The sequence below is a fragment of the Aquarana catesbeiana genome, linkage group LG02 (genome assembly GCF_042186555.1).
Source record: "Aquarana catesbeiana isolate 2022-GZ linkage group LG02, ASM4218655v1, whole genome shotgun sequence".
Taxonomy (NCBI): Eukaryota; Metazoa; Chordata; class Amphibia; order Anura; family Ranidae; genus Aquarana; species Aquarana catesbeiana.
Genome location: NC_133325.1, coordinates 203,818,929 through 203,833,955, shown reverse-complemented (window position 1 = coordinate 203,833,955; position 15,027 = coordinate 203,818,929). Strand labels below are relative to the sequence as shown.

The window sequence follows — 15,027 nt, the reverse complement described above, 5'->3', positions numbered from 1 at the left end:
CAGCTTCAAAAATTCTAGCCTTGAGCAACCTTTCCGATAAGGCAGTTGAACTGGAGAGGTGCAGAGAGAGTGCCCTGAGCCTATGCCAGAAAAGAGTATGCCCCAGGAGAAAAGTCTAATGCAAACACTTCCTCGGCTATTCTCACACGAGACTCTAGTTCTTTAGTCCACCCTGGCAGCTTTAATTGCAGATATGTACTCCCCTCTTATGGTCGCCTTAAAGGCGTCCCAGATCACCTGCGCATTGGTCACATTTTCATTATATTCCCAGTATCAGGCAATTATCCCCTGCATATTCTTCTCTACCTTTTCATCCCGCAACCAGCGTGTAGACAGCCGCCATCATCCTCTGTGTTCCCCCTCCCCAAGCTGCAGAACGACCTAGAGAGAGAAACGGTCTGAAATCCCCACCGGCAAGTAAGTTTCTGAGGTAACATATGGTAAGGCAGAGGGAGAACAGAAAGCCAGGTCTATTCTGGAGCCTAAGCGGTGAACCGCAGATAGATGTGAATAGCGTTGTGCCTGGGGATTCAACCATCTCCAGACCTCTGTAAGCTGCAAGGCTGAAGCCCATTGCACCAATTGGGGTCCGGCATTGTTTCAATAATTTATTCTAACAAAAATTGTTTGTGTTTGCTTTTTTTTTTTTGGAATAAATAAAATGAAAACTAAAATCTTCAGCACCGGGCCCACAATGCTCTTAACCCTTTCATGACTAAGCCTATTTTTGAAATTTGGTGTTTACAAGTTAAAATCCGTATTTTTTGCTAGAAAATTACTTAGAGTTCCCAAACATTATATATATTTTTTTAGCAGAGAATCTAGAGAATAAAATGGAAATTTTTGCAATAGTTTATATCACATGGTATTTGTGCAGCTGTGTTTTAAACGCAAATTTTTGGAAAAGGGACACTTTCATGAATTTTAAAAAATCCAAACAGTAAAGTTACCCCAATTTTTTTGTATAGTGTGAAAGATGATATTACGCCGAGTAAATAGATACCAAACATGTCACCCTTTATAATTGCACGCACTCATGGAATGGCGACAAACTACGGTACCTATGAATTTCCATAGGCGACGCTTTAAATTTTTTTTACGGTTACCAGGTTAGAGTTACAGAGGAGGTCTAGGGCTAGAATTATTGCTCTTGCTCTGATGATCGCGGCGAGACCTCATATGTGTGATTTGAACACCGTTTACATATGCGGGCGCGACTTCCGTATGCGTTTTCTTCGCTGCGCGAGCTCGCGGGGACGGGGGCACTTTAAAAAATTTTTTTTTTTTTAATTTATTTTATTTATTTTTATACTTTATAAATTGTGTTTAAAAACATTTTTTTTTTTACTTTTATTGCTGTCACAAGGAATGTAAACATCCCTTGTGACAGTAATAGGTGGTGACAGGTACTCTTTATGGAGGGATCGGGGGTCTAAAAGACGCAGGACAAGTCACACAAGTGTGAAAGGGGCCTTATTAAAACTGTACTGTGCAAAATCTGGGGTAGCTCTACGTAGAAACCAATCAGCTTCCAGGGTTTTTAGTCAAAGCTTAATTGAACAAGTTAAAATTAGAAGCTGATTGGGTACTATGCACAACTGCACCATATTCTGCGTGCACCAGTTTTAGTAAATCAACCCCATTGTGTTACAGATTTCTGCTAAAGCAGCTCATTAGAGGAGGTGAAGGTGCCAAACATGCAGAAACTCACTGATTATTATGGAAGATAGATTCCACAATGGAGTAATCCCAGCAAACAATAATAATTCTTATGGGTAATTACAGTTTCGGTAAATTGGGCATTTTAAATCTCACTAGAATAAATATACTTACCTTTAAATTTCGAGAGTCAAAGGATATCCGGTGGTCAGTAAGTCTGTCCTGTGTGAAGTTGTAGGTACGTATTCGGTCAGACTGGTCTCTTGTACCAACCTGTCGGGCAAATAATACTGTAAACCAACACTCATCAAATGTTTAAAGAAACCAGTATAATGGCCTTCAAGATGATGACTTACGGTACTTGCTGATGATGACTTTCACTACTATACAATTATTCTAAAGCATGGCATGTATAAAAAACAAACTAAACATGTACAATTTTAACGTAGATGAGGAAATATCATGAAATGGGTGCAACTTGTTCAAACGTATCTGGAACTAAAGTATCAGAGTGTGGGGGTCTTCAAACATTTTAATCAAAGGGCCACAGTTTTTTTAGATTGTTTGGAGGCCAGAAAAAAAATGCCACAGCTTTGGAGGAGAGTAAAAGAAAAAAAAAAAAGAAAAGAAAATTACCCTACATCAGAGTAAATATTAAAATGCCCCTGCATCAATGGGAGTAAAAAAAATGCCTGTGCATCAGTGGTGGTATAACTAAAACAATACTTTTGCATCAATGGTGAGTACAAGTAAAAAATTGCCCCCGTATCTGTGGTAATTGGAAGTAAAACATGCCCTTGCATCATTGGTCAGTAGGAATAATAAATGGCCCTGCATTAGTGGTCACAAGAAGTAAAAAAATGTCCCCACATCATTGGTCAGAAGAAATATTAAATGCACCCCCCCCCCCAAATTAGTGGTCATATAACTCCAGCATCATAGGTCAGTAGGAATAAGAAATGCCCCCCCACATTAGCAGCAAGTGGGAGTAAAAAAAAAAAAAAAAAATACCCCTGCATCATTGAGCAGTAGGAATAGTACATTATACACACATATACATACACACACACACAAAAGTGAGTACACCCCTCACATTTTTGTAAATATTTTATTATATCTTTTCATGTGACAACACTGAAGAAATGACACTTTGCTACAATGTAAAGTAGTAAGTGTACAGCTTGTATAACAGTGTACATTTGCTGTCCCCTCAAAATAACTAACTCAACACAACCATTACTGTCTAAACTGCTGGCAACAAAAGTGAGTACACCCCTAAGTGAAATTGTCCAAATTAGGCCCAAAGTGTCAATATTTTGTGTGGCCAACATTTTCCAGCACTGCCTTAACCCTCTTGGGCATGGAGTTCACCAGAGCTTCACAGGTTGCCACTGGAGTCCTCTTCCACTCCTCCATGATGACATCACGGAGCTGGTGGATGTTAGAGACCTTGCGCTTCTCCACCTTCCATTTGAGGATGCCCCACAGATGCTCAAAAGGGTTTAGGTCTGGAGACATGCTTAGCCAGTCCATCACCTTTACCCTCAGCTTCTTTAGCAAGGCAGTGGTCATCTTGGAGGTGTGTTTGGGGTAGTTATGTTGGAATACTGCCCTGCGGCCCAGTCTCCGAAGGGAGGGGATCATGCTCTGCTTCAGTATGTCACAGTACATGTTGGCATTCATGGTTCCCGCAATGAACTGTGGCTCCCCAGTGCCGGCAAAACTCATGCAGCCCCAGACCATGACACTCCCACCACCATGCTTGACTTTTGGCAAGACACATTTGTCTTTGTACTCCTCACTTGGTTGCCACTACACACGCTTGACACCATCTGAACCAAATAAGTTTATCTTGGTCTCATCTGACCACAGGACATGGTTCCAGTAATCCATGTCCTTAGTCTGCTTGTCTTCAGCAAACTGCGGGCTTTCTTGTGCATCATCTTTAGAAGAGGCTTCCTTCTGGGACGACAGCCATGCAGACCAATTTTTTGCGGCATATGGTCTGAGCAGGCTGACCCCCCACCCCTTCAACCTCTGCAGCAATGCTTGCAGCACTCATACATCTATTTCCCAAAGACAACCTCTGGATTTGACGCTGAGCATGTGCACTCAAGTTCTTTGATCGACTGTGGCCAGGCCTGTTCTGAGTGGAACCTGTCCTGTTAAACTGCTGTATGGCCTTGGCCATCATGCTGCAGCTCAGTTTCAGGGTCTTGGCAATCTTCTTATAGCCTAGGCCAGTGATGGCGAACCTTGGCACCCCAGACGTTTTGGAACTACATTTCCCATGATGCTAGACTACAAAAAATAGCTTTTTTTTTTTTTTTTTTTTTCTTGTTTCATCAGTCTATCAATTAAGGGGTGTGGTTAATTGCTCACAGGTGCCTATTTAACTTGTTGTAGGACTCAGTCTGAGCGTGCTCAGTTTGAAGCTGTGGAGCTTGGTGTAAGTGGAGCTGGATTAAGTGGGAGTTAAAAACAAGAGGTTATAACAGGAGGTTATAACAGGGGTCATAGTACCTGTGTAGTGTGAGTATCTGAGTGTTGTCTGAGTAGTGTGTGTGGATCGTTAGTACTTGTGTATTGTGTACCTGTGTATTGTCTTGTCGTGTACCTGTGTATTGTCTTGAGTATTAGTGCCAGGAAGCTAGTTGTTAGGTAATTTGGACAGGGTAAAATCCCCAAATCCTCACCAAATTTAATAGGTACGATGCCCGGCGGGTGTGGAGAGGCGACTCTTTGTACATCTTGCCGCATGTATGCGTTCCTTGATCATCCGATCGAGGGCGAATACTGCTGTGCAAAATGTAAGCACATTGTTTCCCTGGAAGCCCAGGTTCTGAATCTGGGGAAGCAACTGTCAGCACTGAGAAGTCCCTCCATACTAAAGGTGAGCCAGGAACGTACACGGCAGGTGCCGGCAGGGGCCAGCACAGAGGCGGGTGGAGACAAAGAGGTGCAGGCACTAGCAAAGAGTAGATGGGTGACAGTCAGGAGGGGTAGAGGGGGAAGTGCCAGGGAGGCCGATCCAGGACTGGAGCATCCCAATAAGTACGCTCCATTGAGTGACATTGGTGTAACCAGTCAGGGACCAGCACTGCTGGAGATGAGGGACTCTCCTAGCTGCCAGGGGAAGAACTCCTCCAGTGAGAGTGGGGGGGCAGCAAAGGGAAAGGAAAGACAGATTCTGGTGGTAGGGGACTCAATTCTTAGAAGGACAGAGAGGGCAATCTGTAACCAAGACCTGAAGCGCCGAACAGTATGTTGTCTACCGGGCGCTCGGGTTCGGCACATCACGGATCTTGTGGACAGATTACTGGGAGGGGCTGGGGAAGACCCGGCTGTCATGGTGCACGTTGGCACCAATGACAAAGTCAGAGGCAGATGGAGTGTCCTAAAGAACGATTTTAGGGACTTAGGAGCTAAATTGAGGAAAAGGACCTCCAAGGTAGTGTTCTCAGGAATACTACCGGTACATCGAGCCACACCAGAGAGGCAGAGGGAGATTAGGGAAGTAAACAAGTGGCTGAAGAGCTGGTGTAGTAAGGAGGGGTTTGGGTTCCTGGAGGACTGGGCCGACTTCTCAGTCGGTAACCGGTACTATAGAAGGGACGGACTGCACCTAAATGAGGAGGGTGCAGATCTGCTGGGAATGAAGATGGCCAAAAAGTTAGAGGGGTTTTAAAACTAGGCGATGGGGGGGAGGGTCCAGAGACAGTGATAGCCAGCGTGGAAGATATTCCAGAGGGTAGTATTGGGGGCATTAGTGGTAGGTTAACCAAAGCACAAAAACACAAGGTGAGTATAGTAGCAAGTCCAAGTTGCAATCTTGAAACACCCAATACGAGGACAATATGCGACCGGTCTAAACTATGTGGCATGTTCACCAATGCCAGGAGCCTGGCGGACAAGATGGGTGAACTAGAGATACTGTTGTACAAGGAGGATTTGGATTTTGTGGGAATTTCAGAGACCTGGTTCAACAGCTCTCATGATTGGCTGGCAAACATTCAAGGGTATACCCTATACCGCAAGGACAGAGAGGGTAAAAAAGGGGGAGGGGTATGCCTATATATCAAGAATAATGTACAAGTGAATGTGAGAGATGACATCACTGAGGGGGCTAGGGAGGAGGTGGAATCTTTATGGGTAGAGCTCCAAAGGGATGAAGCTAAGGGGAAAATAATACTGGGAGTATGCTATAGGCCCCCTAACCTGAGGGAGGAAGTCGAGACGGATCTCCTATCACAAATTGGATTAGCAGCAAGGATGGGAAGTGTTATCATAATGGGGGATTTTAATTATCCAGACATAGACTGGGCGGAGGGAACCACGCATTCATTTAAGGCTCGCCAGTTCCTTAGTGTCTTGCAGGACAATTTTATGGGTCAGATGGTAGACGCACCAACTAGAAATAAAACATTACTAGATCTACTGATTACCAACAATACAGACCTGATAACAGATGTGGAAATACGGGGCAATTTAGGTAACAGCGATCACAGGTCAATTAGTTTCAGTATAAATCACACAAATAGGAGACATGAAGGGAACACAAAGACAATGAATTTCAAAAGAGCCAACTTCCCTAAACTACAAACCTTGCTAAAAGGCATAAATTGGGATAAAATATTAGGAACAAAGAATACGGAGGAGAGATGGGTTTGCTTTAAGAGCATATTAAATAAGGGCATTAGCCAATGTATCCCATTGGGTAATAAATTTAAAAGAGCGAACAAACATCCTGGATGGCTTAACTCCAATGTAAAAATGCATATAAAAGCAAAGGAGAAGGCCTTCAAAAAATACAAGGTTGAGGGATCATCCACAGCATTCAGAATTTATAAAGAATGCAATAAGAAATGTAAGGGTGCAATTAGGATGGCTAAGATAGAACATGAAAGACACATAGCGGAGGAGAGCAAAAAAAAATCCCAAGAAATTCTTTAAGTATGTAAACAGTAAAAAAGGGAGGACAGACCATATTGACCCCAAAAAGAATGAGGAAGGACATCTGGTTACAAAGGATGGGGAGATGGCAAAGGTATTGAATTTATTCTTCTCCTCAGTCTTCACGAGTGAATTGGGGGGCTTCAGTAACCAAAACTGCAGTGTTTATCCTCATGACACAACACAGGAAGCACCTACATGGTTAACAGAGGACGGAATTAAAATTAGACTTGAGAAACTTAACATTAATAAATCACCGGGACCAGATGGCTTGCATCCGAGGGTACTTAGGGAACTCAGTCAGGTGATTGCCAGACCGTTGTTCCTAATTTTTACAGACAGTCTATTGACTGGAATGGTACCAGCTGATTGGAGAAAAGCCAATGTAGCACCAATATTTAAAAAGGGCCCAAAAAACATCCCTGGGAATTACAGACCAGTTAGCCTAACATCAATAGTATGTAAACTCTTGGAGGGGATGATAAGGGACTATATACAAGATTTTAGTAATAAGAATGATATCATTAGCAGTAATCAGCATGGATTCATGAAGAATCGTTCTTGCCAAACCATCTATTTATTAACCTTCTATGAGGAGGTGAGTTGCCATCTAGATAAAGGATGGCCCGTAGACGTGGTGTATCTGGATTTTGCAAAAGCATTTGACACAGTTCCCCATAAACGTTTACTGTACAAAATAAGGTGCGTTGGCATGGACCATAGGGTGAGTACATGGATTGAAAACTGGCTACAAGGGCGTGTTCAGAGGGTGGTGATAAATGGGGAGTACTCAGAACGGTCAGGGGTAGGTAGTGGGGTTCCCCAGGGTTCTGTGCTGGGACCAATCCTATTTAATTTGTTCATAAAAGACCTGGAGGATGGGATAAACAGTTCAATCTCTGTATTTGCAGACGATACTAAGCTAAGCAGGGCAATAACTTCTCCGCAGGATGTGAAAATCTTGCAAAAAGACCTGAACAAATTAATGGGGTGGGCGACTACATGGCAAATGAGGTTCAATGTAGAAAAATGTAAAATAATGCATTTGGGTGGCAAAAATATGAATGCAATCTATACACTGGGGGGAGAACCTCTGGGGGAATCTAGGATGGAAAAGGACCTGGGGGTCCTAGTGGATGATAGGCTCAGCAATGGCATGAAATGCCAAGCTGCTGCTAATAAAGCAAACAGAATATTGGCATACATTAAAAGGGGGATCAACTGCAGAGATAAAACGATAATTCTCCCGCTCTACAAGACTCTGGTCCGCCCGCACCTGGAGTATGCTGTCCAGTTCTGGGCACCAGTCCTCAGGAGGGACGTACTGGAAATGGAGCGAGTACAAAGAAGGGCAACAAAGCTAATAAAGGGTCTGGAGGATCTTAGTTATGAGGAAAGGTTGCGAGCACTGAACTTATTCTCTCTGGAGAAGAGACGCTTGAGAGGGGATATGATTTCAATTTACAAATACTGTACTGGTGACCCCACAATAGGGATAAAACTTTTTCGCAGAAGAGAGTTTAATAAGACTCGTGGCCACTCATTACAATTAGAAGAAAAGAGGTTTAACCTTAAACTACGTAGAGGGTTCTTTACTGTAAGAGCGGCAAGGATGTGGAATTCCCTTCCACAGGCGGTGGTCTCAGCGGGGAGCATTGATAGCTTCAAGAAACTATTAGATAATCACCTGAATGACTGCAATATACAGGGATATGTAATGTAATACTGACACATAATCACACACATAGGTTGGACTTGATGGACTTGTGTCTTTTTTCAACCTCACCTACTATGTGTAACATCCTTGGAAATTCAATGCATTGCATCACTTGGAAAGAAAAACTATCTGCTTCTCTCAGAGCAGAGAAATGTCCATTCTGTTACGAACACAAACAAAAATGCAAAGGCATGCTGGGAGTGGGCATAATGCATCAGGAGTAAACCGCAAGAAGAAGAAAAGAAAAAAAAAAAAAAAAAAAAGTATATATACACACACACACACACACACACTCTCTCTCTCTCTCTCTCTCTGAATGTCATAATGTGCTAGTATGCATACTAGCACAATATGAAAGACAATAAAACAAAGCCCTGACAGGGCTTCCCATCTTCACCCGGTCTTCCTTCTGGGTTTGCAGGCAGCTGCTGTTCGACTGGCTGAGCTATGCAGGAGTCACGGCCTTGGCACGGCTCTCTATGGACAGCACGCTGTGCACGTTTAAGAGATATTTACTGTACAGACAGGTAAGCCTTATTATAGGCTTACATGTAGGCATACATTTAAAAAAAAGCCTTTACTACCACTTTAAATGTGCCTTATAAGTCATTGGTGTGAGTGGACCTAATGCACTGGTGTTATTGTGATTAATAAAAGAGCCCCTGTAGCATTGGTGTCAGTGGCATTCACCTCCCTGTGGGCTCCATGTCTTCCGTTGCTTCTTGTTGTGGAGTTACAGCTGGCTGAAATTAATTTCACCCAATACGACATGTAAATAATTGCTGGGTCCTGGAATCCTCTGCACTTCAGCACACAGCACCCATGGTTTCCACATCTTGTAATGAGTAAGCCATGCATGCAGGGCCTTCACCTTGCAGAGGCCAGTTAACATCATGCAAAGGGTCATAGTTAGGTGGAAGTTAATGTAGTGTATATGTATTTAACCCACCTGCAGTTTCCTGGCACTTTGCCTTTGGGACAGCTCCAGATTTACTGTCTGTTCAAAGAGCTTAGCCCTTAGCATCTTTATGGCAGTTTCCTTATTCATAATTTGAGAACGTTCTTCTTGGCACTCCACTGACATTCCTACATGAGAACAATGAGAAAAGTAGGCGAAATTGAAGTTTAAAAGAAACTACAAATATGCAGTGGCTAGATAAACAAAATCAAAATTGTAGTCAAACAGTGAAGGTACAGAGTGCAGGGAGGGGAAAAGAACTTGTCTGTAGGCTTTATATCTAAAGAAGAACTCCAGGCAGATATAGAATGCACAAATTAGTGCAGCTTTGTTTTCATTGTTACATTTTTTTTAATGAACCTGAATTTGACTTGACTTCAACTTCCTGCAATTCAAGGAGCTCATACTATGAAACAGAAGGAACAAGACTGGAAGCCAATCAAGTGTGCTGTATGCAAAAGTGTTGACAAGAAGCATGCTAATAGGAGGGAAGTGAACAGATGGATAAGCTCAGTAACCTGTGGCTGCTCTTTCATTGTCCAGATAGCAGACTAGTGCCTGGTACACACAGGCCGCTTATCAACCGGTTAAAGAGAAACTTGCCGACATTTGGCCCGTGTGTACATCAGCCTGTCTAACAGAAGCCGGGCATTCAGGAAAATGGGCATTCAGGAAAACCAGCATCGGATTGGCATCTGATCAGCATTGGCAGCCAAAGGATGCAAGTGCTGAGTGGTGTGTTCTGACAGGGGGGCAGTACCCCCATCAGAACACAATAGCTCAGTGGGGAGATTGCTGTACTAACATTGCATAGTTAGTACAGCAAGCTCCTCAGTTTTTTTTTAGTTCAGCCCAGATAGTGTGTACCAGGCTTAAGGGTGGAAAGAGGACACTACTGTATTCCTGTCTTAAGTGTACTACATGGCTGTAAAAATAAAAGGAGTGGAAGGAGATAAATGCTAAACCTTTGACGGGCAACATACAGTGTATTGTACATACTGTATATGTACACAAATCAACAGATATACAGTTGTGCTCATAAGTTTACATACCCTAGCATAATTTATGATTTCTTGGCCATTTTTCAGAGAATATGAATAACACCACAAAAACATTTTTCACTCATGGTTAGTGTTTGGCTGAAGCAATTTATTATCAATGAACTAACTGTGTTTACTCTTTTTAAATCATAATGGCAACAGAAACTACCCAAATGACCCTGATCAAAAGTTTACATACCCTGGTGATTTTGGCCTGATGACATGCACACAAATTGACACAGGGGTTTGAATAGCCATTAAAAAGGTAACCATCCTCACCTGTGATCTGTCTGCTTGTAATTAGTGTATGTGTGTGTGTGTGTGTGTGTGTATAAAAGGTCAATGAGTTTCTGGACTCCTGACAGACCCTTGCATCTTTCATCCAGTGGTGCACTAATGTTTCTGGATTCTGAGTCATGGGGAAAGCAAAAGAATTGTCAAAGGATCTGCGGGAAAAGGTAGTTGAACTGTATAAAACAGGAAAGGAATATAAAAAGATATCCAAGGAATTGAGAATGCAACAGTAGTGTTTAACCTCTAATCAAGAAGTGAAAAATGAGGGGTTCTGTTGAAACCAAACCACGGTCAGGTAGACCAGCTAAAATTTCTGCCACAACTGCCAGGAAAATTGTTCGGGATGCAAAGAAAACCCACAAATAACTTCAGGTGAAATACAGGACTCTCTGAAAACATGTGGTGTGGCTGTTTCAAGATGCACAATAAGGAGGCACTTGAAGAAAGATGGGCTGGATGGTTGAGTCGCCAGAAGAAAGCCATTACAATGTGCCGTTTGGCATATTGTAGGCCGCAAAGTATCCTGCCTACAATATGCCAAACAGCACAGAGACAAGCCTCAAACCTTCTGGCACAAAGTCATTTGGAGTGATGGGACCAAAATGTAGCTTTTTGGCCACAACCATAAACGCTACATTTGGAGAGAGAGTCAACAAGGCCTATGATGAAAAGGTACAGAGGTGGATCGCTGACATTTTAGGGATGTGTGAGCTACAAAGGCACAGGAAATTTGGTCAAAATCGTTGGCAAGATGAATGCAGTATGTTATAAAAAAATACTGGAGGAACATTTGCATTCATCAGCCAGGAAGCTGCACATGGGACGTACTTGGACATTCCATCATGACAATGATCCAAAACACAAGGCCAAGTCAACCTGTCATTGGCTACAGCAGAATAAAATGAAGGTTCTGGAGTGGCCATCCAGGAACTGGAGGCTTTTTGCCAAGAGGAATGGGTAGCTTTACCACCTGAGAAGATAAAGGGCCTCATCCACAAATATCACAAAAGACTTCAAAAGCTGTCATTGATGTTAAAGGGGGCAATACACAGTATTAAGAACTGGGGTATGTAAACTTTTGATCAGGGTCATTTGGGTAGTTTCTGTTGTGATTATGATTTAAAAAGAGTAAACACAGTTGATTGGCTAAAGCCATTTATTGTTAAACACTAACCATGAGTGAAAGAAATGTTTTTGTGTTATCATTCATATTCTCAGAAAAAATTGCCAAGAAATCATAAATTCTAATAGGGTATGTAAACTTATTAGCACAACCGTATGTAATATATGGATTTATTCTGTGTATTTACTGCTTGCCTGGAGTCCAGGTTCATTTGCTGGCAATGAATGCATTGATTGTAAATGACTGATATTATACAGTACCTGTAGGCAGGTGAACAATCCTCACTGCACTGTCGGTCGTATTAACATGCTGACCTCCAGCCCCTTTAGCTCTGAAAGTATCAATTCTCAAGTCCTTGGGATCAATTTTTATATCAACCTGTTCAGGACATAAAAACTATTTAATTTTGATAAACTAAAGACAACCACCATACCCAGCTGATGATACATTCATGTGCTTCACCTCATCTGGCTGTGGAAGGACAATTACAGTCATGGTTCCTGTGTGAATCCTCTGCATCCTAGAGGAAAGGCCCACCTCTGGAATGCGCTGAACCCTATGAACGCCACCTTCATATTTCAAACGTTTGTACACCCCTTCTCCAGCAATACGTGCAGCGGCATGGTGCAGCCCTCCTGTAACAAGATTAACAGGCCTTTCACTAGGCACAACCAAAAAACAAAACTAATACTGTACATACAACTCCAATTCCAAAAAAATTGGGATGCTGTGTAAAATCTACATAAAAAAAAAGAATGCAATGAACTGTACATCTCATAAACCCATATTTTATTCACAATAGAAAACATATCAAGTGTTTAAACTGAGAAAATGTACCATTTCAAGAATGGTCATTTTGAAATTGATGGCAGCAACACGTCTCAAAAAAGTTGGGACAGGGCAACAAAAGGCTGGCAAAAGTAAATGATACTAACAAGGAAAGGCTGGATGAACATTTTGCAATTAATTTGGTTAACTGGAAAAAGGTCAGTAACATGATTGGGTATAAAAAAGAGCATCTTAAAGAGTCAGTGTGTCTCAGAAGTAAAGATGTGAAGAGGTTCACCAATCTGTAAAAAGCTGCATCTAAAAATGTTCCTCAACATAAACCTGCAGAGACTTTAAAGTGGAGTTCCACCCACATTTTTCGCTCCTGACCATGCAGCACTAATGTGCATCCTTAAAATGAATTGGCAATTTATTATTTATTTTTTCTGTTCACTTACCCGATTTAAGCCTATATCTAATGTCACTTCCTCTTTTAGCAACTGAGGCTGTGGATGTCATTTCTGGTTTCGTATTGGCTCCTGGGAGATCTTGGTCAGCTTGGCATGGCCCTGCTCCCGTAATATTTAACATTGGTGTCTATGGAAATTCTTGGTCAGCTTGGCATGGAGTGGCTCCAGTAACATTTAACATTGGAGTCTATGGAAAATCTTGGCATTGCAAGCTGACCAAGATTACACCGCACTGCACATGCGCAAGATCGGCAGGTGCATGCTGTGTAGCCAGCATTCACGGAATCCAGGAAGGAGGACATTGTGGCTTCAGATGCCCACACTGGAGATGGCCTCGCTGTGCAGGAAATTCACAAAGTAAGAAAACAATGCTGCACAAATAGAAAACTGGGCATTGTTTACAGCATACCTTTGTTACATTGCAGGAGGCATGAGTATTCTAGGGGTATTTTTATCTTAAGTCATATTTCGGCTGGAACTCCACTTTAAATATATCCTCATCTACAATACACAATATCAAAAGATTAAGAAAATCTGGAGGAATCTCTGTATGCAAGGGACAAGGCCAAAACGCAATAAATGTTGCTGGCCTTGCCAATGGAGAGAGGGGTGAGTAATAAAGTCCCTGTAAAGAAAGGAAACCGAGTCCCATACTGGTTCTGCAGATGTTCTCAAAAATGGTGAGGGCCCTGTAAATAATTTCTGAGATGGAGGACAGAAAGTAGCAAAGCTGAACAAAGTTCTAGGCATCTGGTGGTGGGTCCTCAGGTTTCCGATTTCCTCCTGGGATAACCATCCCAAATGTTGTTACAAAGTGTTTGGCCTTAAAACTTCCTACAAGCAGCTGCATGCCCAAATTAGCATTTTGTTTTTCGATGCAATGCAGTGTTTGGCAATATACATTTTTATTGCAGCTTTTGGTTTCGCACATTTTCAAATAACTTGCATAGAACTAAGGTCACTATTGACTTGGGTACAGTCAGCCTGCCCATAGATCTGGTCCCTGCTGCATCTATGGCCGACTTAAGATGCAGTATGTTTACACTTGTTGAGCTATGTATGCTACTTTGGCAACTGTACTTTTTGCATGTCTTAATAACTCTACTTGTTAAAAACACCCAAAAAAAAAAAAACAAAAAAAAAAAAAAAACCACTAATGAAATCATGTCCGTGCACTTACTTTCTGAATACACACATCCTTCTTGTTCAATTCTTACTAACCCCCCCTCTTTTCTCTTCACTACTTATTTTTTATCCATTTACTTATATATTTTTTACGATGCTAATTCACCTGACCTCTACGACTTGGATCTTTTCTGTTCAACTTTACATTTTTCACTTTGTTATATATTAATTGTTCTTATTCATAAAATTGTATGATACGTTTATTACTGTATTGCTTCTTGCCAGTTGTTATGTTAGTTGTCATTCTACTATTCTAAAACTGGTATTTATTTTTTTGAAACTCAATAAAAAAAACTAAAAACTTATTGTAAAACTGAATGCACCATGCAAAGCAATAAAGACCTAGATGGCCCAGAGTGCTAACAATTCTGCTCACTGTCAAGATGTTGCTGTACAGGCGACTGCATTCACCCCTGGTTCACATTGATGCGGAATTGAAATTATGCCAGTTCAGCTGAACTCGCACGATTTCATTCCTGCATGCGAGTCCGGCGATTTTAGAGACATCTGTGCGGTTTCCTGCAGAGATATCTATTGAAATCGCACCTGAAATCTCCAAAAGTAGTACAGAAACTACTCTTGGGAATTGGTGCGGCACGGCAAAGTCGTCGGCGCACTAATTCGTACGGTTCCATTGTGGGCAATAGCCACCGAATTGGCATGCGATTAGACATGCCAAATTGCATCAATGTGAACCGGGGCTAAATCGGTATTAAACCCAAAACCAAATATGTAATATATTGCAACTTACCAATCATTAGATGTGATAGCACTTTTCCCCCCTCTGTTTTCACCTGGTGATCTGGTCAGCAACACACTTCCTGTATTATACAAACACTACTCTAGATCAGTGGTTTCCA

The 15,027-nt window shown here is 42.0% G+C and overlaps 1 protein-coding gene across 5 annotated transcripts in view; it reads right to left on the bottom strand.

Annotated features, from left to right (window-relative positions):
* The window catches only part of MTRF1 (mitochondrial translation release factor 1), a 45,090-nt gene that overhangs the window by 5,903 nt on the left and 24,160 nt on the right, over positions 1–15,027 (bottom strand). For 4 of the 5 annotated variants that reach the window (XM_073614217.1, XM_073614215.1, XM_073614214.1 and 1 more), the window contains 4 exons: positions 12,207–12,379; positions 12,005–12,122; positions 9,279–9,415; positions 1,834–1,932 (listed from right to left, as the gene is read on the bottom strand). In XM_073614217.1, the coding sequence (XP_073470318.1) occupies positions 1,834–1,932; positions 9,279–9,415; positions 12,005–12,122; positions 12,207–12,379 (527 nt within the window). The remainder of the gene's footprint in view (positions 1–1,833; positions 1,933–9,278; positions 9,416–12,004; positions 12,123–12,206; positions 12,380–15,027) is intronic. The other variant, XM_073614216.1, reaches the window with a different exon arrangement.